At 40.7% G+C, this 25,592-nt stretch overlaps 3 protein-coding genes across 3 annotated transcripts in view; all 3 read left to right on the top strand.

Annotated features, from left to right (window-relative positions):
* Nucleotides 1–7,835, top strand: part of specc1la (sperm antigen with calponin homology and coiled-coil domains 1-like a) — a 21,651-nt gene extending 13,816 nt beyond the window's left edge. The window contains exons 13-16 of the mRNA XM_023397784.2: nt 261–363; nt 2,928–3,044; nt 3,132–3,191; nt 4,184–7,835. Coding sequence (XP_023253552.1) covers nt 261–363; nt 2,928–3,044; nt 3,132–3,191; nt 4,184–4,273 — 370 coding nt within the window. The 3' untranslated portion in view covers nt 4,274–7,835. The remainder of the gene's footprint in view (nt 1–260; nt 364–2,927; nt 3,045–3,131; nt 3,192–4,183) is intronic.
* A 338-nt stretch (nt 7,836–8,173) lies between these two features.
* Nucleotides 8,174–15,818, top strand: adora2aa (adenosine A2a receptor a). The gene is made up of 3 exons (XM_023397549.2): nt 8,174–8,528; nt 12,276–13,009; nt 14,512–15,818. The coding sequence occupies exons 2-3, from the start codon at nt 12,672–12,674 to the stop codon at nt 15,524–15,526; spliced, it is 1,353 nt and encodes a 450-aa protein (XP_023253317.1). The 5' UTR covers nt 8,174–8,528; nt 12,276–12,671; the 3' UTR covers nt 15,527–15,818.
* Nucleotides 15,819–17,722: 1,904 nt separating this feature from the next.
* c8h22orf15 (chromosome 8 C22orf15 homolog) lies at nt 17,723–25,547 on the top strand. The gene is made up of 5 exons (XM_023397701.2): nt 17,723–17,866; nt 18,133–18,219; nt 20,589–20,711; nt 21,123–21,194; nt 21,372–25,547. Exons 1-5 carry the CDS (start codon nt 17,842–17,844, stop codon nt 21,512–21,514), a joined length of 450 nt encoding a protein of 149 aa, XP_023253469.2. The 5' UTR covers nt 17,723–17,841; the 3' UTR covers nt 21,515–25,547.
* The last annotated feature ends 45 nt before the right edge of the window (nt 25,548–25,592 follow it).

Raw genomic sequence — 25,592 nt, forward strand, 5'->3', positions numbered from 1 at the left:
AGCACCCCCCCACTACATGTTTAAGACAAATAGAGGAAGAACTGATTCTATCCATTATTTTCTGTCACTTGCTTGTGTGACGTCAGCACATTTTACTGTAGTTTTGATTGGTCTGCTGACGAAACATACAGCTTCAGTGATGTCAGCTTTCCCTCTCACTAAGCACGCATGCCTACTATGTACTGAGTTTGCTTCATTAACATGGTAAATCTTTCAAAACTATGGTGTTCACTTACATGTCTCTTCTGTGCTTCTGTTAGAGAGGAGAGGAAGGACCCGTTGTCGGCACTGGCCAGAGAATATGGAGGGTCCAAGAGAAATGCTTTGCTGAAGTGGTGCCAGAAGAAGACTGAGGGTTACCAGGTAGGTCAACGTCCTGTCACTGGTTTGCACACCGCCAATCATATCTGTCTATGGGGTCATTCCAGGTCAATTCACCCAGAAATTTTCTCAGATCATGTCATAGATTTCATCTGAAATCTTAAATTCAGTAGACCTTCCTCCATCCTATATCTCTACTCCAAACACTATTTTAGTTATGAATTTTAGAATTTTGGCCTAAATTTCATAATTTTTGCAAAATAGTTGTTGCTGAATGTTTTATAGTAATCAAATTAATCAAATTATTAATAATTTTTACCCAAACGTAGAATCTTTCATTTTGAAAAATTAGTATCTCCACTTAATTTCAGTTTCTTGAAACCAAATTTTGATTCTGTGTAGTATTAATAAACTTCTTTCATATCTAGAAGTTATTTGGTCCTGCATATTTTGACAATTTTGAAGGATTGTTTTAATTTCCTGGAAGTCTTTGATATAAAAAATGTAAATGTTATTTTAGTCCTTCATCATTTAATTATTTTTTTTAAAATAACACATTTTTTAAACATTTCACAGACTGTAATTTCACATTCAGTGGTTTTAATCCATAGGAAGATATTTGTACTATTTTCTATCTTTGTGTGACGCCTATTGAGCCTGTTTTTTCAAGTTACAACTTAATGATGATAATGACCTGGTTTGTTGCGCTAGACTAGATGATGTCCTCTTGTTCTGTGTATCAGGACAAAATATTAATCTTCATGAGTTCTTCAGGAGTTCCCTGTCTGTTCAGGAACAGTGAGGACTTAGGTGAGTTGGTATGGGAGGATCCTGTGTCTTGTTGTTAGTGAAAGGTCTTGAAACGGGATTCAGTCTAATTAAAGATGGTGGCAGTAACTTCAGTAGAAGGCTATCATAAATAAAGAAAAGGTCATTCATTCCTTCATGTGAAAATTCAAATGTGTATATTGTGGCTCATTGCCAGTTCCAGTCAAAAGCAACAAGATGACTCGATGTTTTGTGAAGGCAAAGATAACTAAAGAAAACAGTGTCTACAGAGCTAGAAAAACAGTGGGTACAGACAGCAGCACCGTTCCACTGGGTTATTAGTTTCATGATAGAATTGTAAAACTCACTTTAAATAGTGAAAATATTAATTTTGAGAAAGCACTGAGTCTGAAGCAGCTTTCTGAGTTAGTTAGTAATCCTTAAGATTACTGACCTGGTTGATGCGGCAACAACCGTGGTTGCCGGTGGTAACAGCAAATGAAGTTCCAGGAATGTGGAAGCAGCTGACTCTCAATGATCAGAAATACAACAGAAGAGCATCTGATGTATTTGTTTACAGTGCAGCCTAAACAAACTTATGTTGTTTTAAAAAAGATGTCAGTCAGTAATCATCCCTTCTTCATCATGTCACGAGCAAATGTGACCTGATTTTATAATACACACGGAATGAATAGTTTTCCACAGAAAGAGGAGTTAGCTTTGCTGAGTAGCTGGAGGTGTTCAGCCTGTTTTCTCCAGCTCTTCATCTAACTGCTCACTGGCTGCTCCTTCTTCTTTGGTTACTGCCCTGCAATATGTAAAACTGATATACTGTCAAAACAATTGTTTTGTAGATGGTAGTCTTTTGTTTAGATGCCAGTTGAATGCTTTTAATTTGAAGTGGAAACAGTAGGAAATGTTAACTTGCATTAGCAGTGAGGCTGACATCACTAAACTCAAATTAAAAACAGTAAAGCTGGATCACATGCTGCATCAATAAAGAAAAACAAGCACAAGTTGTTTCAGAAATGCGGTTTGATTTCATGAAAATCATCATGAAAAAAGGATTTCACTCTCTGTAGTCAAGGCGTGTCTCTGTCCTCGTCCTCTGCTTTCTGTTTCAGTTTAGTGAAGAGATGGTGGTGTTGTTACACTTACATAGCGTCTCTTTCTGCAGGTCTTACTTGACGACTGCAGCGACAGTCTCACTCAGATTGAAGAACGTCTGTCTAAACATGTGCAGAGACGATTAACGTCTAAGTATTGACGTAGAAGTTACTAAAATGACAATGAGCAAGTTTGTCAAGAGTCACTTGCCGTGTGTGATATTTACCCCTTATAACTGATGTAGGATGTGGTTGCCGTGGCAGCTAAGGTCCTCTCCAGGAAGTGTGCTACATTTAACACATCCTGTGAGTTACCTGCCTGAGAAAAACACAAGGTCTTCTCTGAATCATTGGGTGTGATCTAGATTATAGTTCTGACACTGAGGAGACGTGAACATCTAGTGACATATAACCTCTGGTTGTTTGCAGTGGCTGTAAATCTTTGATTTTAAAGGCCAGGTGAATGTTGATACCGCTGTTCTTTGAAGTTAAATCATTTTAAATAGTTCTATGACAACTGAATTTATTGTGACCGTAATATTGTTGGAGGTGATGTTGAAAGCCTGTGATGCACAGTGGCTAGTAGTGACATTCATGACCTGTGTCAAAATGTTGTTCCCTCTGTGATCAGATAAGGACCAGAAACTGATTTTCTATTGATTTTTGTCACAGATTGTAAATGTTCTGTCAGATTAAATCATAGTGAAACTGGATCGACGTTGTGTTTTTCAGAACATTGACATCACAAACTTCAGCAGCAGCTGGAACGATGGCTTGGCCTTCTGCGCCGTGCTCCACACCTACCTGCCTGCACACATCCCCTACCAGGAGCTCACCAGCCAAGAGAAGGCAAGTGGAAATCAGAGGAAAACCACAAACTTTTATCCTTACTGTTTGTCAGTAAACTTCATTGTGTGACTCTCTTATTTTCCTCAGAGGAGAAATTTTACGTTAGCTTTCCAGGCTGCAGAGAGTGTGGGCATCAAATGCACTTTGGTAAGCTTCATATCATCATTATTTCGATTAATATAAATGAGCGTAAAAACAAAATATGTATTAACTAAGCTCCTAGTGTTAAAGAAAGATGCAGATTTGAAATGCCCTGTGTTTGCCCTAATTTGGACATTATGTGACACATAAACATTTAAGACAGTGTGACACTGACTCACATTTGTCCCATGTGTTTTCTTATTGATTGTAGAGTTATTTTTTCCAGTGTTTACTGATAGGTTCTCCTGACTGATAAAATAAAATGTTAATTATTGAGTGTTACTTTTCCTGGTATGTTGCTTTGGTTAACTTTGGACAGAGGCCACCTAGCTCCCCTGTTTCCTGTCCTTATGCTAAGCTAAGCTAACCGCTGCCTGCTGTAGCTGAGTGATCTAAATCTACTAATTTTCTTCTCGGAAAGACAGTGAACAAGTGTATTTACCAAATGTTGATCAACTCCTTTAAGGGGAAATAAGTATCGAGAGGTTGAATACATAAACATTATGCAGGATAGCCTCCATTGTTATCCTGTCTGGTGTATGTTTTCATTTTATGTGTGAGCCTTGTTTAAGACATATTTCCACTGCCTTGTATTGGACAGGAAGGTTTTTCTGATTCTGAACGTTCTTTATTGACCCTGGAAGTCAAATTCTTCACTCAAGGTTCACTTACTAGATTTCTTTTGGAGCTTTTAGCCACAACTTGTGTGTTTCTCATGTAGATCAGGCATGTTGGCCCATGACTTGTCTCTCAAAATATACTTTAGGTGGCCTGCCACACAGTATTGGTTAATAAAGTGAGTTCACTTAAGGTTTTCCCCGTTCACCTCACATGTTCAAAAAAGTTTTGACAGCCCTGATGTAGATGGTTCAGTTGTTTCCACATTCACTCATCAAATGAGTTGCGAATGATGTTTTAATGTAAAACAAATGCTGAAATGATATTGTTTCGTTTAGCAGTTAATTTCTCTTCCTGAACTGTCCCTGTCTCTGTTCCAGGACATAAATGAGATGGTGCACACAGAGAGGCCGGACTGGCAGAGTGTCATGACGTACGTCACAGCCATCTACAAGTACTTTGAGACCTGACTCTGCCGCCTCACCCTTCCTGCTCCTGCAGCACAGTCAGTGCCACGCCAGCCCTCCTGAGCTCTCCGCAACCTTCAACACCACAGTCAACTGTTATACCTCACTGACCCCGCCCTCACTCCACAGCTACACCCAGTCACAGCTGCATGCCGGTCATCAGTATTTAGCAACACTAAAGGCACACCACAACCTGACTGGACACAACAGCTACACCCTCCTCCCAGTACAGCACAGGAGAGGCTTTTTGTAGAGTAAGGGCTTGCCTGTATGTCTGCTGTTACACTAGGAAGTCATTAGACGCTAGTGACAAAAAATGGTGAACTGACCAGCAATGAAATCCTCTACATCATCTTTGCCTTCAGTTCACATCTGAAGGAGCAGCATGGAGAAGAAACCAAGTCTGAGTGCCTTCTGCCCGGCTCTTCCTCACAAATACTCTTCCACACTTCACCCAGTTTCCAGTCTGTTAAAGGGGAATTCTGGCAAATCTTTGCTACTTTACAACAGGAGAAGTTTTGAGTAATAATCAGTGTTTTTCCTTTTTTTTTTTTTTTTTCTTTTTCTGTTGTTGATTTTGAATATTTTGTAGAAACGTGGGCTCCTGCGGAACAACAAACCAAAATTTAGAAATGTTGGAATTTCCCCCACAACCATGAAAACCTTTGATAGTAATTCAGACAGACGCAGCCTTTTTTGCACCAAGTCTTCCACACGTTACAGTACGATACTGATGCCTCTCTTTCAATGGATAAAGTGCCTGTGTGAGTTTTGATGCGGGGGAGCAGGAGATGAGTTCTTCTGTGGGCCAAACCTCTGCAGAGGCAGCATGGAAGTGTCTTCTCACTACAGTCTGTGAAGCTGAAGAATCAATGAGTTGTTGCCAAATATGTTTCAGAGCCTTTCGATTGCTTTTTTTTTTTTTTTTTTGGGTCATTGGAACAGACTGATGCTGCAGACAAATACTACATCAGCGTCTGATCACGACTGACTGATTTTCAAGCACAGAAATATGCTACATGCTACAACACAAACACACTCTGGTGGTTTTTTCACTACTAGATTCATGAAGGTGGACTAATAGTCATTTGGTGTGTATGGAGTTCTTAACACTAATCTTACAACTGTATAATATGAGTGTTTGCATTTTGTAGGCCTGCACTTAGACTTCATTAGGCACATACAGCACACAGCATCAGATCATCAAAACCAGAATGAGTGAGTAGAATATAGTTTTTTCTCATAGCGTGTGTTTTGTTTGACAAGACAAGTTTTGTTTAGATCGGAGAGCCTAAAACTTCATCAGCCTCAGGCTTTAATTAAGAAAAATAGACTCTCACCCAGGAGTTTCATGTTGGGAAGATGTGCTCTAGTTTTTGGGAAAAAGCAAAGACGGATTCACAGGTGAAGACTTGTGTTTGTGGGGCAATGCAGCATCTCATTAAAGGTAATAATTCAGTTTATTGGGAAGTACAGTTTTTCACTTTCTGGCAGAGTTAGATGAGAAGATTGATAAAACTCTCATGTCTGTACAGTGCACATGAAGCTAGAGCCTGCAGCTGCTTAGCTTATCTTAGCATAAAGACAGGAATCAGGGAGAAACAGCCAGTCTGGCTTTTTCCAAACGTAACAAAATCTGCCTGCCAGCACCTCTAAAGCTCACTAATGACCACAGTATAACAAAAACGTGAGCGTAAAAATGACAAGTTGTCATTTCACGGGTGGTTATGTGCTGGACTTTTTCTTGGCTGGAAGCAGTGATGTTGACAGAGCCAGACGAGCTGTTTCCAGTCCTCATGCTAAGCTGATATATTTATTACAGATTTGACTTACAAACATGAGTGGTATCCATCTTCACATCTAACTTGTGGCAAGGAAGCAAATAATCACATTTCCCAAAATGTCAACCTATTTCCAGCAAATGCAAAATTGCAAAACCTTTTTTTTTTTTTTTTTTTTTTTTTTTTTTGCACATGAATGACACAATATTCATTTTTCCACTGACTAACTGTGTGTTGATGCTGATGCTGTGGTAGACAGGTAGTTTTTGAAATTGTTAGTATGACTATCACTATAGAGAAACTTTATAGCACAGTGTCATTTAAAATGTCTGATTTCAGTCACTGCAGAGCTGCTGCTGACTGCTGTGAGTGAATTGTGCCTCAACACACCAAGTTCACTGTATTTATTTGCATGGTTTCCAATCCAATCATTGTAGCGAGGTCATTTGCTTTATTTGTGTGTATATGAATTTATTCCACAGACAGTGAGTAGCTGCACTGAGATAAGCTTTTTTTTTATTCCACACTAAACTCCTGCCTTAACAGTTCAGCCGAAGCTTCTGCCAGTGAAACTGTGACACTTCATCTTTCCTCACCGGGCGCGTGTGTCGCCGTGGAAACGGTTTCTGGAACAAGGTGCTTCTTGTTTGTGCCTCTTCAGGAACACCAATAGTGAATGGTGGTCATGGACTATTTTTTGGGGAAGTTGGTCGAATTCCCTCGTGTGTCTGGTGAAGGTGACTACACTCTTGTTTTGATCTGGATCAGATGAAGCTGGTATCCATAGCAACACATCAGAAACCACAATTTGTACAGCCGCTTCTGACACTCAGTGATTTAAAGTTAGCACAAGAGCCTGCAGCAGTGGCGGCCTCTGTTCGTGTGCGAGTGAGTTATTTAATGACGTTTGAAAGCATCGGCTCTCCGTTGACGGATCCTGTGATGCCATAACGCTGAGGATCATCAGCCAACAGGTTTATTGTGTTCTGCTCGATTCCACCACTGGCCCACTTGTTTTACGGCTCCCGGCAGAAACATGTGAGAGCCACACAATGATTGTGAAGCCTGTCCATCCTGGAAGCGGAATGTGTTTTGATCACGCTGTAGTGATCCCGGGACTTCACGAGGTCCTCCGTGTGCCGACGTGGAGTGATTGATGAGCAGTGAGCCCGGCCTGCTGAGGAGAGAGAGAGAGAGAGAGAGAGAGCAGAGACGGCACATTCCACCTCCACACAATGCAGCCACGAGGGACGTGTTACAGTGTTTGTTGATGCCCTTTAAGTGTACGGCTTTACCACGAGGCAAATGTGAACATGTGCATTATGACTTAATTGGGTCCACTTCATCATGCTACATTCATTTTTCTTTGTTTACTTGAAGATGCTCTGAGAATTCCACTGAACCTGCTTTAATTTGTCTTTTTGTTTCCATGTTGCCTTGTTTTTGTTTTTTTAACAATCCATGCTACATTCGTTTTTGGTGTGAAGTTATTTTTTTTTTTCAAGAGGAAATCCTGATCACACTACATGCAGTGCTGAAATGTTCCCATGTCAAAGTTAAAGCTGAATGAATAAACGCGTTTGGGTGTGTGTGTATGTATGTGTGTGTGTGTGTGTGTGTGCGTGTTTGTGTGTGTGTGTGTCTGTGTGTGTAAAGGGACTAAGCTACAGTATTAAGTGCACACAATGATGATAATCAGTTGTAAAAAAAAAAAAAAAATGCTGTCTGGTTTTATGTTGCTTTATTTTTTCTGGCAATAGTTATTAAAGACCATTTGAAGCAGCCATGTTTGTTTCATCACTGTCTCAGAAAGCGGTTTCAACTTTACCTCGTTTCATTTTTACAGTTAATGATGAATGGTGTGGGATGTTTGATCAGTATGTTTGAACAGTATGTAGACTGTGTCAAGGCTCTGGCACTGAGTAATAACTGGATACTTGGCAAAATATCTAATTATACTGGACTATTTGACTCATTGCTCTGAAGTGTCAGAGCAGACACACCAAGTTTAATGTGTGTCATGACAGACTCATCTGAACACAGGGCAGCTTTCAGCAGATCCGCCCCTGGAGAGGAAACGGACGCACTATCAGCCTTTTGTGTGTGTGTGTGTGTGTGTGTGTGTGTGTGTGTGTGTGTGTGTGTGCGCCCGCGCACGTGTGTGTGAGAGAGAGAGAGATAGATAGAGGGAAGGAGGGAGGGCAAGAGCAGGTCTCATCTGTCTGAAGTCCATCACTATAGAAGCAGCTTCACTTCTTCCAGACGGAGCCGAAAACATCGATTAAACCTTCAGCAGCGCGTTAAACTGAGCGGAGGGTTGACTGATGAAGTTTCACACTCACCTCTCAGCGGGAAGTGAAAACGATCATTTGCATGTTCATTATAGCGCGTTCAACACCTCATCGTTAAAAGTGCTGTCGGATATTATAAATTCATCAGTCACATCTGCATTTAATCCGAACATCAGGAACAAGACGGTGAGTCATTTTAACCAACACAATGTTTTGTTCTAGTAAAACCTGGATTTTAAATGTTGGAGTTAAGATGTATTATAAATTCGTTCAGAGTTAATGCGATCTCAGTCTTTATGCTATGACTACCTCACACATGTGGCAGACCAACAGTAGTGTGTGAGCTGTACAACAGCGGAAAGCGTGTAGTGACTGTGGTTAAAGTTGTCCGGTTTCCTCACCTGCACAGTTCAGCGCAGTGAACACAGCTCTCCTGCAGAACAGTGAGTCTGTGAAGTCCCTGAACCTTCACCAGAGTTTCAGAGTTATTACTAAAGCTCGTCCTCGTTCAGATAAAAACACCCTTGATCATATAAACCAGGTGGTCTCACCTTCATCGAGCTTTCAGGAGGGGTGGAGCACAATGTTGTGAATGCCGTTGTAACACTCTCCTAATAAAGAAAACAATAAAGCTGTGAATACAAGACTTAGACAAAGGGTGACTCTGCAAACCAGGGACTCAAGATGTAGTAATAATAACACTAATGATGCATCAATTAGTTTATATTGTACTTAATTACTGCAATTTCTCAGTTATTAACTGTCAAATCAGTTAATAAAAGTCTGAAAAATCAATTGACACATGATAATCCTGGGGATTTTGATGCCACTCAAGAGTCTGGAGCCGATTGGTTTCATCACCTTCACCTTTATGTTCGAGCAAAATATTTATTTCTGGAGAAGTTGGTTCAGGCAGGGTTAAATCAAGCAGGACTAAAGTTGATCCAAATCAAATCCAGACTGAGTCTCGTTTTAATCTGCAACAGAGGACAAAGACTAACACCACCTCTCACATCTTACAGGTTTGAAACATTATTTTCAGAAAGACCCATATATTAAAACTAAACCAAAAGTGCCAGAAGCAGCAGAAAGAAAAAGAAAGATGCACAGTAGAAACAGTGACAAGTTGCAGAAACATGACAAGAAAGCCAACTCTTCAGTCACAAGGTTTTTAGCACAAAAGGTTTATGTAGTGGAAAAAGTTGTGTCTACATCTCCTCAGTATGATATGATGTTAAATGATCAGTTCCTGCATCGTTATCAGTCTCTTCTTTTCCATGTTAAGGGCCCAGAGTGTCAATTACCACAACTAAATTCACACAAACAGGAAGTCACTGGGGGTCTACAGCTACTTGTTTTCAGGGCCTTATAGTGTGTTAATCTGACCACAGGTCTGAGTAGAGCTATAAAGACAGCATCGCGCCACACAGATCTGCTTTCAGTATCATCTGCAGAGTAATTCTTTGTGACTCTGCGTGGAGGCTCTCGCTCAGAGGCTCTGCCGGAGCTGCTGGTGCTCACGGACGCATTCTTGTCAACACAGCTGCCTGTGCTAGATGCTGCCAGTGGCCATGTTGTCACTTTGATCGTACATCATCCCCGCACAGTGACAGGGCGGCAGGTTTCCTGTGTTTCCTTTCAAATGGCAGCAGTTGGCAGCAGCCAATTAAGTGATTTGTTTTCTTGGTTTCTTTGTGGGCAAATTCACTCAAACTTGAATAGATTTGTGATGGCACTTTTTAATTCTTAATTCACATACTGATTATACAAAACATCTGAATCGTGTATCTGAACACAACCATATCTTCAAATTTCCCTTAAGTGGCCAACGTGAACCAGATCTGGTCCTTAAGAAAGACCTCACTTCCCCTGGTTTCACTATTAATCCCTGGAGCTTCACTGATGTGTTTCATAATTCCATCTCAGGAAAGCTTGTTATTGTAGGATGCATTGCTAGCATGGGAGAATCACTGCTGTAGTTTTCAGAGATTCATTATTTCCTCTACTGTCCTCTGGGATTTTTGTTTTGGACTCACCGCTGCTGCATAAAACATTATAACACGCTGCAATATAACACCCAAACTCCACTGACATCAAGACAAATAAATACCCGGGGCTCACAGGAAAGAGACCAACACAAACTTTATTTGTAAGTCAAATAGAATGAACAAAAAAAACGTCCTGATAGCTATCATCCTTGAAATAACAAGTCTTTGGTATTAATAAAAAGGTCTCATCCGACCCAAAGGGAACAGCCTGACTGGGAGAGCAAAGACCTCTGTGTTCCAGCACAGCTGTTATCTCCTAAAACTCTGTATAACCTCAAGAAACATTCCCTCTGAGGGAATTCAGTCCCGCAGAAACAGCAGATTTCTATTTGTTAAGCCTTTTATGGCTGATATCAGGGAATCTAACTACACGTAATGACCAGGAGCCATTTTTATGCAACTTAGAAGAATGTCAGGAGTAAAGTTCTTCACTGTGACTGAAGAAAAGACACATTTACAGATCACACAACAAGCACCGGCTGCAAATAGTGACTTAAAACTACTGTACAGTGATTTAAGATTTAAACATATTCCCTTGGATGAAACATTGTTCATTACGATCCATGATGTCATACAGTCCTTTCAAAACACGCCTCAGAAGGTGTGTGCTCCTCTCTGTCTCTGGCAGTCATCTAATTCTTCAATTAGCTTTTATTCTTAAACTTCCAATAACTAGAACTAAATGAATACAACAAGCTGTAAACAGACTGTGGTCCAACACGGTCCTGTGAGGACGGAGGTACAGCTGGTCCCGTACAGGTTCAGTTTGGACTGAGGAGGCGGGACTCCGCAGCCCTGCAGGCAGTCCTGACAGGTGTTTCGAGAGATGTTCTCATGTCATTTTTTTTCCTTCCTGATACCTGAGCTTGTGTATTGGCTGATACTGAGTTCTAATCTGAAACCATTGCATTTTTATTTTAAATACACAGCTGTAAACTACTGATCCTGTATGGATGATGGATGATTGCTGTCATTGTTGCACAGCTCAGGTTAAACTGTTTGTAAAACATGAACAGATACATTAATCCTTCTTTTATTTTCTAATTTGACCTCCTATCTTAAAAAAAAAAAAATAATTGAAATAAATAACACTTGCTACACTAGTTCTCCTCACACGAGTGCCACCCCATCAAAATGAAAGCCTTGCATTCAGTACACGTTGCCTTTTTACTGCTGGGACTTTCCAGTGTAACATGTTTCCAAATTACTGACATATTGCTAATAACTAATGTTACTCTATTTACTGGAAATACTCTAAAAACAGTAGCTTCACAGCAAAACTTCCCTTCTGTTTTAGAGTGGAGAAGAAGAATAGATTTCTGGGGAAAATGCTGTTTTATCTGGATGTGAGGCATTTATGATACAACTCCAGTAGCTCTGATGACGTGTTGTCCTGAGTGTACAAACCAAACTTTTCAGTCTTTTTGTCGTTAAGCACTCAGGAATTCATGTGGGCTTTTAGGGCTTTTTAGCTGGAAAATCACATTGTCATTTTCTGATGAGATCTGTGCGAGTGAACCACAACAATAAAGTAATAAAACATGAGGCCAAAGGCCGAAACCAAAACAATTAGCTGAGAGATACAGCAAGAGCTGCGGTTCTGTCAGGAGCTTTACAGCCACACTGACAAATTTATAATATAAAAAAAAACCCAAAAACAACCTAAGTTGTGTAACACACAGTACATGGTGTTGACATGGTGTGTGTTTGTGTGTACTATAACTGCATCACATGTCTTGTCTAAATTCACTGGGGACTGCAGATGAAAATGAGCTTTAACTCTGGGCAAACAGTAACTATGGTAAATATCTGACGCAATTGTGTGTCTGCTTCACTTCCTTCATTGTCAAAGCATTTCCTCTTTTTCATTTCTGCACCTCTTCAGCCATCAGACAGAATCTCCAGCCACATAATGTTCCAGTGATCTGCGTTGTTGGCATCATCTCGGCACCCTTGAGAAGTTCATGGGAAAAAAACAGTGAGGGGAAGGACCTAAGCAGAGAGGACAGCAGAGCATCTCTTTTCACCAGGAGAGCATGGAGGCGACTGTGTCCTGCGTGAGGGCGACGGTGGAATGATAGATTATTGTGCGGTTGAATAAAGCTCTTGATCAGCTGTTTTGAGTGGAGCAGGTGTGGAGGAGCCGCTGCAGCTGCTTGGAGAGGCTGGTGGATGTTTGTGGAGGTGAGGAGGCTGAGATCAGCGGCTGCCAGGCTGCAGCTATGGTCGTTGAGGCGAGGTTTCCTCCCTCCTCATCAGTGACCTCGCCGTTTGTCTCACCATGCCGGACGTCCCCGCCGCCTCCGTCCTCTACATCATCCTGGAGCTGCTGATTGCTGTGTTCTCCGTGCTGGGCAATGTGCTGGTCTGCTGGGCCGTGTGCCTCAACAGCAACCTGCAGAGCATCACCAACTTCTTTGTGGTGTCACTGGCGGTGGCAGACATCGCCGTGGGCGTCCTGGCCATTCCCTTCTCCATCGTCATCAGCACCGGCTTCTGCTCCAACTTCTATGGCTGCCTGTTCATCGCCTGCTTCGTCCTGGTTCTCACACAGAGCTCCATCTTCAGCCTGCTGGCCATCGCTATAGACCGATACATCGCAATCAAGATACCTCTCAGGTCAGTGACCCGGAGGACACCAGTCTGCACACTTTGTTATCCGTCAGAGAGAAACAGAGGGAAGTTTGCTCCCATATTCTCATAAGACTCTTTAATTTAACTTTCCGGATTAGTTATAATGTTTTAATAAGAACTTTTGGGTTGCCAGGTTGTCTCACTTGAACTAACATCTATGTATATCTGCAAATTTCCCCACTCCCACTGTGGGACAAATTTAAAATAAAAATCTTATCTTCATTATTAACATGGACTATGCAGACTTGATAGAATAAAAATGATGTATTAACAGTGATAGCTGCACATCAGAGGGATCATTCATAAGTGTGAAACCCATGATCACAGAAAAACCACCAAAGAGATTATTCACAGCCTGGCAGCCCAAACTTTCTGCTGAATTGTTTAATTAATAACTGATATATAAAGCATTAGTAAATTATTTATTAACTATTAAGAAGACTCGTTAAACCCTTTATAAAGGTTTTCTTTATCAGAAAATGGTATCAAAAGAAAAAGATGTTTTAGGAAACAAAATAAGAATTTAATTATGAAACAAAAAGAATGCATTTAAAATGTACCATAACTTGTTTTATTTCTTCCTCTTCTTCTTTTCTGTTTCTTCTAATCAGTTTCTTACTCTCGTGCAGCGAAGGTCTCACAATAATATTTCCTTTCTATCAGTAACGACATGACTTTTGAACCAGAAAGTCTTGGCTGAGGAAGTGTGTCCAGAAATGGCGTCTCCCGCGAGGCCGTGTCCCCCCAGAGCAATCAGCAGAATATTGCTTTAATTGCTTATACAGACTGTGTAACCCTCCTCTGAGCCTCTGTGTAATCTTACTTTATTACTTTGCTGTTAAAACATGCCGCTTGTCAGACTGTTTATGTTGAACGTCAGCTTTGATTTAGCATTCAAATCTGCAAAGTATGGTACATCTACAGCCATTAAACCTGTCACCTAATGACATGCCGACCAAAAAGGGGGATGCTGCAGCTCAGGCCGTGACCTCATCGTACTAAACCATTCACCCTCGGTCCCGCATCGAGCTCGGCCTTCCTTCTTTTCACACAGTCTCCTCCTCCTGCTGAAGATACGTGAGGGTTCGTCTATGTTGTTTTTTGCATCCCTGATGGGGGGTTGTTTTTGCAGCATTACCCTTTGCACTTTAACATCTTGAGAATGCGATGGAAACGAGCCAAATATCTCAGCTGCTCTCCCACACTTTGTTACAGGCGCACTCAAAATAGACTCTTCCTTTGAGGAGTTCTGAAAGACTTTGTTCATTTATCTTTTTTCTCTTTTAGTTCCAGGATGATAAATGCTTCCACCGAGTAATCCAATCAGATGAGCCAATTATAAATCAGGAAATCGCAAATTCATTCACATGATATACAAAATACGATCAATTCAGAGTACACTTTTTATTAGGGGTTTGCTTCTGGGGAAAACACATGCAACCCTAAGGTGGTTTTGAGCTGATGCTCGATGTTTATATCGTCTCCAGGTACAACAGTCTGGTGACAGGCCAGCGAGCTCGAGGCATCATCGCCATCTGCTGGGTTTTATCCATCATCATCGGTCTGACCCCAATGATGGGCTGGCACAAGCTGCCCGGGAGCAGCAACAGCACCTGCAGCCCCGGCCTGATGAAATGCCTGTTTGAGGAGGTGGTGGTCATGGAGTACATGGTCTACTTCAACTTTTTCGCCTGTGTGCTGATCCCTCTGCTGTTGATGCTGGCCATCTACCTGTGCATCTTCATGGCAGCCCGTCACCAGCTCAAGCTGATCGAGGTGAAAGCGGTTCATGGGGAGAAGTCGCGCTCCACGCTGCAGAAGGAGGTCCAGGCTGCCAAGTCTCTGGCCATCATTGTGGGGCTGTTTGCGGTTTGCTGGCTGCCGTTACACATCATCAACTGCTTCACCCTCTTCTGTCCTCAGTGTCCTCGTCCGCCGCTCTGGATCATGTATGTGGCCATTATCCTGTCTCACGCCAACTCCGTGATCAACCCCTTCATCTACGCCTACCGGATCCGGGAGTTCAGACAAACCTTCCGTAAGATTATCCGGCGCCACATCCTGGGCCGGCAGGAGCTGCTGGAGAGTGGCAGCAGTATGCGCAACTCCACCCACAACAGCATCACAGACTCCATCAGACTCAAGGCCAACGGCCTCAGTTTTCAGCTTTTCACTGAGCACAGCAGCAGCAGCAGCAGCTGTGAGAGCTCCTACCACTGCCCTACTCACGTCTCTCCTGTAGGGGGAGGCCTGGTGGCGGTATCCCACCCCCCTCTGTCGGTCATCATCTCCCACTGTCCTAAGATGGAGATGTGTCCATTGCAAGCCCTCAGACAAACTCAAATCCCAGTGGCTCCTCATCTGCAGTTTGAGGATGACTGCAGCGGACCAGCAGTCATGGAGGATAAGGACAGACAGAACCTCGGCTCTGCCCAGGTCGCACCGCTGTTCAACAAGCAGGACAGGAGGAGCTACTTCAGCGAGGTGGCAAAGGTGTCCTGACGCAGGGACGTCAATGTCAAAGGACTGAGATAAATCCCGATCCACAGTGGAACTGGGAACACTGTAAATTGATCATGGACAACGAATGTCACTGAGATAACTTAAATCTCCTCACCACAAAAAAACTGCCTCCACAATTTAAACATAGTGACTTTTTAATTTAAACCATTCTATTTTTAAGGTGCAGGCACTTCACACATCAGAAGCAGCTTCAACATCACAAAATGCTTTCTCTTTCTCTTTGTGAATAGTTAGAGTTCATTGATGCACTTTGACCAGTGAATTTGTGAGACCGTCAACATATAGGAGAGGGACAGTATAGAAAAAGCATTGATTGTCCCTCTTTGTTCGACTGCAGGTTGACAGATGCCCCCTTGTGTGTGAGTCAGTTTGCCGTTTCTGATCTCAGCAGCCCTTTAGTTAAAGACAAATTTTATTATTAAATTATTGATACTGTATTTTTTTTTTAATTTTGAGGGATGTTGATGTTAACACTGTCTGATGGATTTCACCACCATTCTCACCATTATTTCTTAAACAGTAATGCAACATCACTTACAACATGTTTTAGCTTCCTCCCGTCCTGTCGCCCTGCAGGATGCACAGACACCAACCTGCCAAGCAAAGTCATGCTTAGAGATTTCTGTCGTTCACATTATAATTTCAGCTTTTTCTGCAGCAGTTTATGTGCATCACCAACAGAAATGAATGGGTTATGGTTTTATTTTGAGCCCTGTGCTGTTTCTTATTGGACTAGAAAGATAAAGGACAGTACCTTCACCAATGATGGATAAAGCTTCACATAAACCTCAGAGTTGGTGATGTAATGCTGAAATGTAACCTTTGAATTTTTGTGATAATGTGACTTGATTGTTTGCTTATTTAAGTCAAATTTATGATGACCTCTGACGCAGTTTGATGGTAAATAATTTGTAAATGATTACATTTTAGACTTCAGTCAAACTCATGGAAGAATTTTCTGTTTCTTATTATTCCTGATGATTTCATCCTCAGTCCAGTGCAGCTATTACCTTCTGTGTTTTCACGAGGACGCTGGCACAAAGTCCTGTCTTGAAATAAACCATTCCATTGTTTTCAAAGTGTACGTACTGTATTTACATCCAGCAACGGACATGCAATGTTCCCAGTCATTCAGTAGCTGTAGGAACGGTTCCAGGCCGCCCGTTGGCTTGTCACCAGACCGGCTCATGTTTCATATCAGATCTGCGAGTCCACAGAACTGAACCAAAGATCTGGTTTGCTCATTCTGGGAAATGGTTAGTTAAGCACTCGAACTATCTTTGGAGTTCTTTATTTTCCCAGCTTTCATTGCAATTCCCTTGTGAGTTCAGGTTACAGGGAGCAGAGTCTACTTCTTTTTGAAAGCCTCCCCTGGGGACTTTAATGCTTTTTTAAAGATTCACCACAGAGACCTCCTGAGTCCTCGTGCTCTGATTCGCTTGTCCCCTCAGCTGGGTCATATGAAGATTTCATTCAAGATTTTTATACTTTTGCAGCTCTATAGGAGATCTGGTGAGAAAACTCAGTTGTCAGTGCAGAAGATCCATACATGCTCTCTTATCTATTTGTAAATCATTTAGTTTAAAGCTGCTCTAATAAATATTTCATATCAAAGGAATATTTTGACATTTTGGGAAATACGCTGCTTTCTTCCCTACGGTCACCAATCAATACTAAATATGGAGCTACAACCATCAACCTTAATGCTTACCATAGTGGGAACAGAGCAAAGAAGTAGGTTCTGTAATGGAGTTTGTTTTTCTTGCAAACTGAATAGTAAACTTGGACCGACTCCCTCAGCTCCAGAATCAAGATGAAAACTCTCTGTCACAGGTATCACAGCAGAGCAGAGTCGGGTCGGGCCATTCAACGTATTAGTTCCAATCTGTGGCGGGAAACAATAAAACCTTTTTTAGTTGGTCTTGACATCACTTCCCAACAAGTAGCTATAAAGTCCAGAGTGTTGGTCTGTCTGTGTGTGGAGACTCCATGGATACAAACAACAGCAGTCCCTTGTCCTCTCACTTAACAGTCTTCAGCTCTGAAAAGGAGGAGAAGAAGAAGAAGAGGATGTAAACTGTGTGTGTGTGTGTGTGTGTGTGTGTGTGTGTGTGTGTGTATGTGTGTGTGTGTGTGCCATCTCGACAACATGCAGGCCAGTACAGCCTCTCCCTCAACACTTATTTAACAGCCTCTATTGTTGCACTTTGTGTCCAGTCCAAGCTTGTTGCTCCCTGGGCTCAGATGCTTTAAGCTGCTGGAAGTGGCAGCACCAGAGGAGTCAGGAGCAGAAAATGTTTGTCACTATTCTGTTTGGAGGTTAGTAACGTTACTGGATATATCTATCTAATCAATGTGGGATTACATATATTTGAAGTTTGATTATTGTATTTGAGTTTCCTGGAAAACTGCAACATATAATAGATATGTTGGTAAGTAGTTGCTTTGTTTCAGCAATCAGTATTTAGTTGTGAACTGGTTTGTTTTGCCAGAGTAAATGTCTGAGTACAGGGACAAGAAAGACACTTGTTTTATGAAATAATCAAAGTGCAAATTTTCTGCACTATTTCTAAATATCTCGACAGACAGCGGGATGGAAATGTTGAATCTCAACTGTAGGCTGATAAACTTCCTTCATCATCTAAAGGAGAGGTGCGGTCTGGACTTTAAAGGTGAAATCTGTAGTGGTATAATTTCCACTGGGACTAGGGGTCAAATGTCCCCCCTTACTTTTCAAAATACCATTTTGGCCCCTTCACTTTTATTAGTGGATTTTTTTGTATGAAAGTCTGTCTGAACCTTGTTCTCTTACTGACCATTGTCCAAGTGAAAGAAGATTTAAAGATTTAATGAAACTGTTGCTGCTCATCTGAGTCTCAGTCAGTTCTTACCTTGTGCTCAAAGCAAAAAGCTTCAGAGACAGCAGCGAGTAGAGCTGCGAGTGCTCTGCAGACTAGTTTTGCCCTCGAGTGTTCCTCTAAATTTGGCCCTAAGTTACTGGTGAAGCTTCTTGGGGCTAAAGCAGCACAGTCAAAGTTGTTATCAGGTAATACTTTAATTAGTTAATATTATGCCCTCAGTCTTTGACTGTGAGTCAGTCAAAGGTAAGACAGTAAAGCTCAGTGCTCTTTGTTGTAGTCATGTTACATACATTATCTATCATAAAATAAAGTAGGTTTCAGTAGGTCTGCATTCACAATAGAGATGTTTACTTTGCATTAATTTTTTTGTTGATACTGTCATTATTATAGAAAGACCACTTTCCCATTCACTTGAATGAATCTGTAACTCTGTCTCTCTTATTATCTCTCCCTACATATCTTTACTAGGTGTACATCATTAAGAACAACTAGTTAAACTTTAGTCTAATACAGTGTTGCTATTACTATGTCCAACTCATTGCATCAATAAATAAATAACAGAAACATGTTAGTATAATTCAATACAATTCAACAGCATCACAAAGTGCATCCTCCAAATGTCCAAATCTCCAAAACTGTACTACACTATACTACACTACACTACACTGCACTACACTACACTACACTGCACTGCACTACACTACACTACACTACACTGCACTACACTACACTGCACTGCACTACACCACACTACACTGCACTACACTACACTGCACTACACTACACTGCACTACACTACACTGCACTGCACTACACTACACTGCACTACACTGCACTACACTACACTGCACTGCACTGCACTACACTGCACTACACTACACCACACTACACCGCACTACACTACACTGCACTACACTACACTGCACTGCACTACACTGCACTGCACTACACTACACTGCACTACACTACACTGCAATACACTGCACTACACTGCACTGCACTACACTGCACTACACTGCACTACACTGCACTACACTGCACTACACTACACTGCACTACACTGCACTACATTACACTATACTACATTACACTATACTATACTGCACTACACTACACTGCACTGCACTACACTGCACTACACTACACTGCACTACACTACATTACACTATACTACATTACACTATACTATACTGCACTACACTACACTGCACTACACTGCACTACACTGCACTACACTGCACTACACTACACTACACTACATTACACTATACTACATTACACTATACTATACTGCACTACACTACACTGCACTGCACTGCACTACACTACACTGCACTACACTGCACTACACTGCACTGCACTACACTACATTACACTATACTACATTACACTATACTATACTGCACTACACTACACTGCACTGCACTACACTGCACTGCACTACACTACACTGCACTACACTGCACTACACTACACTGCACTACACTACATTACATTGCACTACACTACACTGCACTACACTACACTGCACTACACTACACTGCACTACACTACACTGCACTACACTACACTACACTACACTATACTAAACTACACTACACTACACTGCACTGCACTACACTACATTACACTATACTACATTACACTATACTATACTGCACTACACTACACTGCACTGCACTACACTGCACTGCACTACACTGCACTACACTGCACTACACTACACTGCACTACACTACACTACACTATACTAAACTACACTACACTACACTACACTACATTACACTGCACTATACTATATTATACTATATTATACTATACTATACTATACTATACTATACTATACTATACTATACTATACTATACTATACTATACTGTACTATACTATACTATACTATCTATTACTGATTTATTGCAGGAATGTTAAACTGAACTGGCAACTGGGCTGGACCTGTATTAGCTAAACGCTGTATCATAAAGCACCTGAAGAACCAACTCCCATTTTTTATGTCAGAAAAAGTCAATTAGCCATTACTTGAATAAATCATAATATATAGATAATAAATATGTACATCTGATAAGTATTGTAAACCAATGTCATGTACTGATTAACAAACCACTACATTCTTTTTGATTAATTATGTAATAAGAACTAAAACCCATGACATTCTTGTCGTAGAGTGCGTGGACCTGATGGACAGCAGTGGTTCAGTGATGAACTTACAGGCGAAGCAGCACAGCGAGGCTCTGGCCAGCAGCGTGCTGGTGGAGAGACAATGCTACGTCCTCCTACAAGTCTGCAGTAAGTCCATCTACTCCGACCTTCAGCAGAACTTTAAATGTACAAATGCCCAGATAAATAAAACATTTTCTCAGTCTCTGGCCTGAATGGTTTGATTCCAAGTTTGAATAGGCTGTCTAAGATTTGGAAAAAGGTCAACAATGATAAGTGACTGCACAAACAAATTCTGGTGCTTTTTAATCTTTTAGAGGTACCATTAATGTTTGACTGACACAATCATTTTCATCTTGCACGGTATAATTATAACTTTGGAAGGAGAATGTAAATAAACATATATAATAAAAGTTGTTCTTAAGTATATAATATTTTGATTTTGGTGGACATAGACTGTTTTGTGGGAAATGTCTGATGAACTATTCTTGCCTCTCTGTTTTATTACACATTAAAGTTCATGACTTTACTTCCCTTCAGATGATGATACTGGGGGTCAGAAATACGTGTCTCTCCTAAACAACCACAGCCAGAGTCATCCTGAGTTTACAGGTAAATACAACCATCAACCACACAACAGAGGAGAACATCAATACTGAACCGCACTGACTGACCAGCAAATTTGAAATGGCTCTCTGAGGCCACCTGCTGGTGAAACCCATCTCTACAATTAGAAAGATCTCCACACAAGAAATAAGTTAATTTTATTTGTCAATTCTTCTGATGCAGAGCTGTTGAGGAAACTGTCAAACCCAAACAAGGGGAGGGACAGAAAGATGAGAGGAGGATGGACACAGAGGAACAATCCGGCCAAACAAACCAGGAGAAAAAAAAACATCTCTGCAAATAACAAGAGCCACCGAATGAAGTAGTTTCTATAACACTGTTCTGTAGAAACCCTGAAACATTTACACATAAATAGACCAGGTATATCCTGTATTTATGCATCTACCTATTTAAGTCATCAGTAATAGGAATTTGGCAAATCTATGTTTTTCATTTTACCGACTGAGTTGTAAGTTCTGTAACGGTAAATACTAATTATTATACAACAGTTAGTTCCGACCAAGTAATTTGATTGGACGAGAGGCATTACATGAGTGCTGAGATAGAGTACAAAGCACTGGGACTTTTAACTACGTGTATCACTCCGCTTCACAGCTGTTCTATTAGCTGTTAATCAGCGTCACATTAACGTTCGTTGTCTCTCTTATATTGTAACAAACTTTGCAAAGATTAAAATGTTTCCAGAAATAACATTTGAATTAAATGGTGTGTGGTTGTCAGAAGAGGATGAAGGGAAGAAGCCTGGATACTCCAGCGCACACCTGAGGTAACGTGTAGACAAAGTAGCAAGCTAGTGTGCACTGTGCATGTCAGGAAAATGTTTATGTTGCTTAGCAACAGTCCAATACCGGTCCAGTTGTGGAACTATTTGTATTAGCGTTGCCAAATAAATGATAAAATAATAATAATAATAATAATAATACATTTTATTTAAAGGCGCCTTTCTTGGCACTCAAGGACACCGTACACAGTTACACAAATTGAGAATAAAAACACATTAAGAATTAATTAACAACAATAAAAATGAAATATAAAAATAAAAACAATACAAAAGTGACAGTGCAATTGGCATCAGATGGAAAAGGCAGTTAAACAAACAAATCATAATCTGTTGTTGCTCATTTAACTAAAATGGCGCTCGTAGAACTGTTGTATAAAACAAAAGGTTCTGATGTTGTACTGAATATGAGTAATCAGCTGTGATTCGGTCATAGGTACGAGGCCGAAGACAAGCACAGCTGATACACAGCTGATTACTGATATTCAGTACAACACCACAACTTCGAAATGAAAAGAAAAGGTTCTCATAATGACGGATACCATAAAATTATAGATTAACTGTTGTTACATTATGAATGAATGTTGTTATTTTTATTTCTGTAGGATGCAAATTGTTCGGTTTGTTCTCAGCTACACAGCCATTACATGTGGGAGTTATTCTATAAACTAGATTGTGTGGTACAATCTGCTTTAATTTAGCTGTGCATAACTTTTGACTGTGAACTCTAATGTTATAACTAGGACAACTTTGAACTTATGAACAGCAGGTTGCAACACTGACAAACTGTACAGACTATGGCTAAGTTCGAAATCACTCCCTATTTACTTTGGTGCACCACAGGGTGTGAGTCCATGAGCCAAGTGTCTGTGGTTAGTTCACATCTGTAACAACAGCAGGACAGAGAGGTGTTTAAACAGGAGATATTACAACTAGAAAGTTGAATTTAAATTACTTTTAAAAAGAACATTTGTGAGTTTTATGGATGAGGGTGAAACTGTAGTTTTTTTTCTGTGCACACAAAGTAATTGTTGTTTGACTTTGTTAAATTCACAAAGGTTTCTAGTAGCAACTGCTCTAGTGTGTGTCTTTTCATGAGTTCTCTGTGTTGGTCTCTTCGTTACAAAGGTTAGTTTTGATTTACTGTAGGTCCTGTCTCAGCTGATCCACATGTAAGTCCTATTCCTTGGCTTTATTCTTTAGCCGAGCTCAATCTGTGCTTCTTTCAAAGAAGTTGTGGCACTAAAAAGGGTTGAGTGCTTTTAAGTACCTTATGCTTGTATTATGTTTTTGAATCGTCAATGGTACCACTTTCTGATAAGGCACTCTTTTTAAAGGGTTTATGAGATAAACCCTAATCTAACTAACCCTAACTAATCCCATATGCAAATGTAATATATATGTACATACTGAATTTCCATATATGCATATATGTGTTTCTATTGAATATGTACATATAAAAATTGTAGACGAAACCTAACCCTCCATATATTGACATATATATCTAGCCAATACAAACTGCATGTTTCATAAACACATATCCATCGCAAAGCCTCTCGATATATTTTCACATTATAAACAGTAGGGTCCAAAAGTCTGAGACCACTTTCCTTGAATAAGAAGATAGACATGTTTAAAATTAATGAGAAATAAATACAAAAAATAAAACATATATAAATATATAGATTTTTTTATATGTATGTCTTTAAATAAACTTGCATAAATGAATAAAAATATATAAACACATATTTTTTTATATAGAACACACATGTTGCGAGCTTACTGTATGTGTTCCATGTAAAAATGAATCATATAGGTATTTCTTAATATACGTACATATATTAATTGACTGTGAAGGAGTCACTGCTCCAGACTTGTTTGTGTTCTTGCAGATGAACCCTCGGTCGAGCCAAGTCCAAGTCAGGATCCCCTACATATTTCAACAGTGAGAGGACACCTTTAACACTGTGTGTCTTTCTCTGCCTCTTCGACACCTTATCATTCTTTTCCTGCTCTTCCTTTTCTGCCTACTCTAATTTACTTTTTAACACATCTAACTGTCCAACAGTCTACAGAACCCTTTTAATTTTCTTACCAGAAAGACAGAGGTGTTCTGCCTCTGTCTTTCTGGTAAAGACAGACTTGTCCGTATCCTCTCCCAGCAATCCTGCAGTGACTTGACCTCGTCCTCAGGCCTCTGATTCACACTCCTCACCCTCTTCGTTGGGACATAAATTCCTCTCTCTGACTGTACACTGCTGCTTTCTCCATCAGAATTAAGTCCGCTGTCGGTTCTCATTGAGGATCCTCTTCATGACACCAAAGTTGTGGTGGCAATTCATGTCTAGTATAGACTCAGAATCCAGAACATGTCTTTGAGTTTTATCGGTACACTTGCAGACGGGCACTTGACCCTTCACAGAGTCTGTGTCAGGCTGAGAGCAACTTCCTATTACCATAAGCTTGGTTTACATGGATGAACAGGAAATAGATACAGTAGGTTATCAAGACTTCCCCACATTTACTTGCACTTGCAAAACAACTCTATGAAGAAATGAGAAAATAATTTCGTAACACAGCACTTAATTGCTGATCACAGCATTTAAATTGCTGGTTATTGTATTTTTCCCAAGTGGCAAACTCAGAGGCTGAAAAACGAAGCCAACACACAAGTACCAAAAACTGCGCTTCCTCTATTGACCACTAGGGAGTTAGCATGACCTTCCACAAAACAGCCACTGGGATTTTTTCGATAGGTTTTTGGATTATACACGTTTTGTTCAGCAGGATAATCTTCATAAATAAACACTACTTTATGATTTTTAAAGCCTGAATACAATAATTCAAAGTAAAAAGCAAATGTAAACAAGCTTTTGGGCAGTTGTCTTTCACAGGTGCTACTGCAGTAGGCCTCATTAAAGCTGACCACAGTAGGCTATATGAGACACATCAGGAGAAAAACACCGGGACCAGCACACACACCACTGTCATATCAGTCATCACTGCCAGTTTAAAGTTTAAAGGCCAAAAATGAACCTGAACCACCTCCCTCTCTACGGTCACGAGGCCCTGAGTGTCCATGGAGTTGTTCAGGGGGTCAGCAGAGACACTTTTGACAGGACTCCTTTCACAGTTGCTCTGAAACAGCCACAGGACAATTTCACTAGAAACATTGTTTTCTTTGTAACACTTAAGTCATAAGGGCAACTGTCTCCTGTGGCAACTTCAAGCCACGCCCCGTCCCATACAGTGTGTTATGATTGGCTGGGTCGTACAAGACAGCCCACTTTTTCTTCTTCTTTATGTTGCAGCTCATTACCTGGCCATCTGCCGGCCGTTTTACCCTGAAACCGCTGCTGAAGATACTTTATATAATATATTTTTGGTTTTCAAAACATGACAATTACTGTAATCTTAAAAAAATGTTATTTTCACAATCACTTGGGTCGCATAAAAAAAAAAAAAAATCCTGCTCTGAATAATACTTTTTTTTTTAATTCAAGTTACTACTTGTCGCCTGCTGCCTCTGGCAGCCTAATAAAGTTGTGCGTTGCTTTTCTGTGTAGGCCAAATTCCAACAAACAAACAAACAGACAGACTGACAG

This window comes from Seriola lalandi, unplaced genomic scaffold (genome assembly GCF_002814215.2).
Source record: "Seriola lalandi dorsalis isolate HSWRI2012SDOR001 ecotype SW California unplaced genomic scaffold, Sedor1 jcf7180002054883, whole genome shotgun sequence".
Lineage (NCBI taxonomy): Eukaryota > Metazoa > Chordata > Actinopteri > Carangiformes > Carangidae > Seriola > Seriola lalandi.

Bases quoted from the DNA above. Each gene is read 5' to 3' on its own strand.
- c8h22orf15 (XM_023397701.2), top strand. From the start codon at position 17,842: ATGTTTGTCACTATTCTGTTTGGAG. The intron at 17,867-18,132 runs GTTAGTAACGTT...ATATCTCGACAG, and splicing joins TGTCACTATTCTGTTTGGAG to ACAGCGGGATGGAAATGTTG. The intron at 18,220-20,588 runs GTGAAATCTGTA...TTCTTGTCGTAG, and splicing joins GTGCGGTCTGGACTTTAAAG to AGTGCGTGGACCTGATGGAC.
- adora2aa (XM_023397549.2), top strand. From the start codon at position 12,672: ATGCCGGACGTCCCCGCCGCCTCCGTCCTCTACATCATCCTGGAGCTG. The intron at 13,010-14,511 runs GTCAGTGACCCG...TATCGTCTCCAG, and splicing joins GCAATCAAGATACCTCTCAG to GTACAACAGTCTGGTGACAG.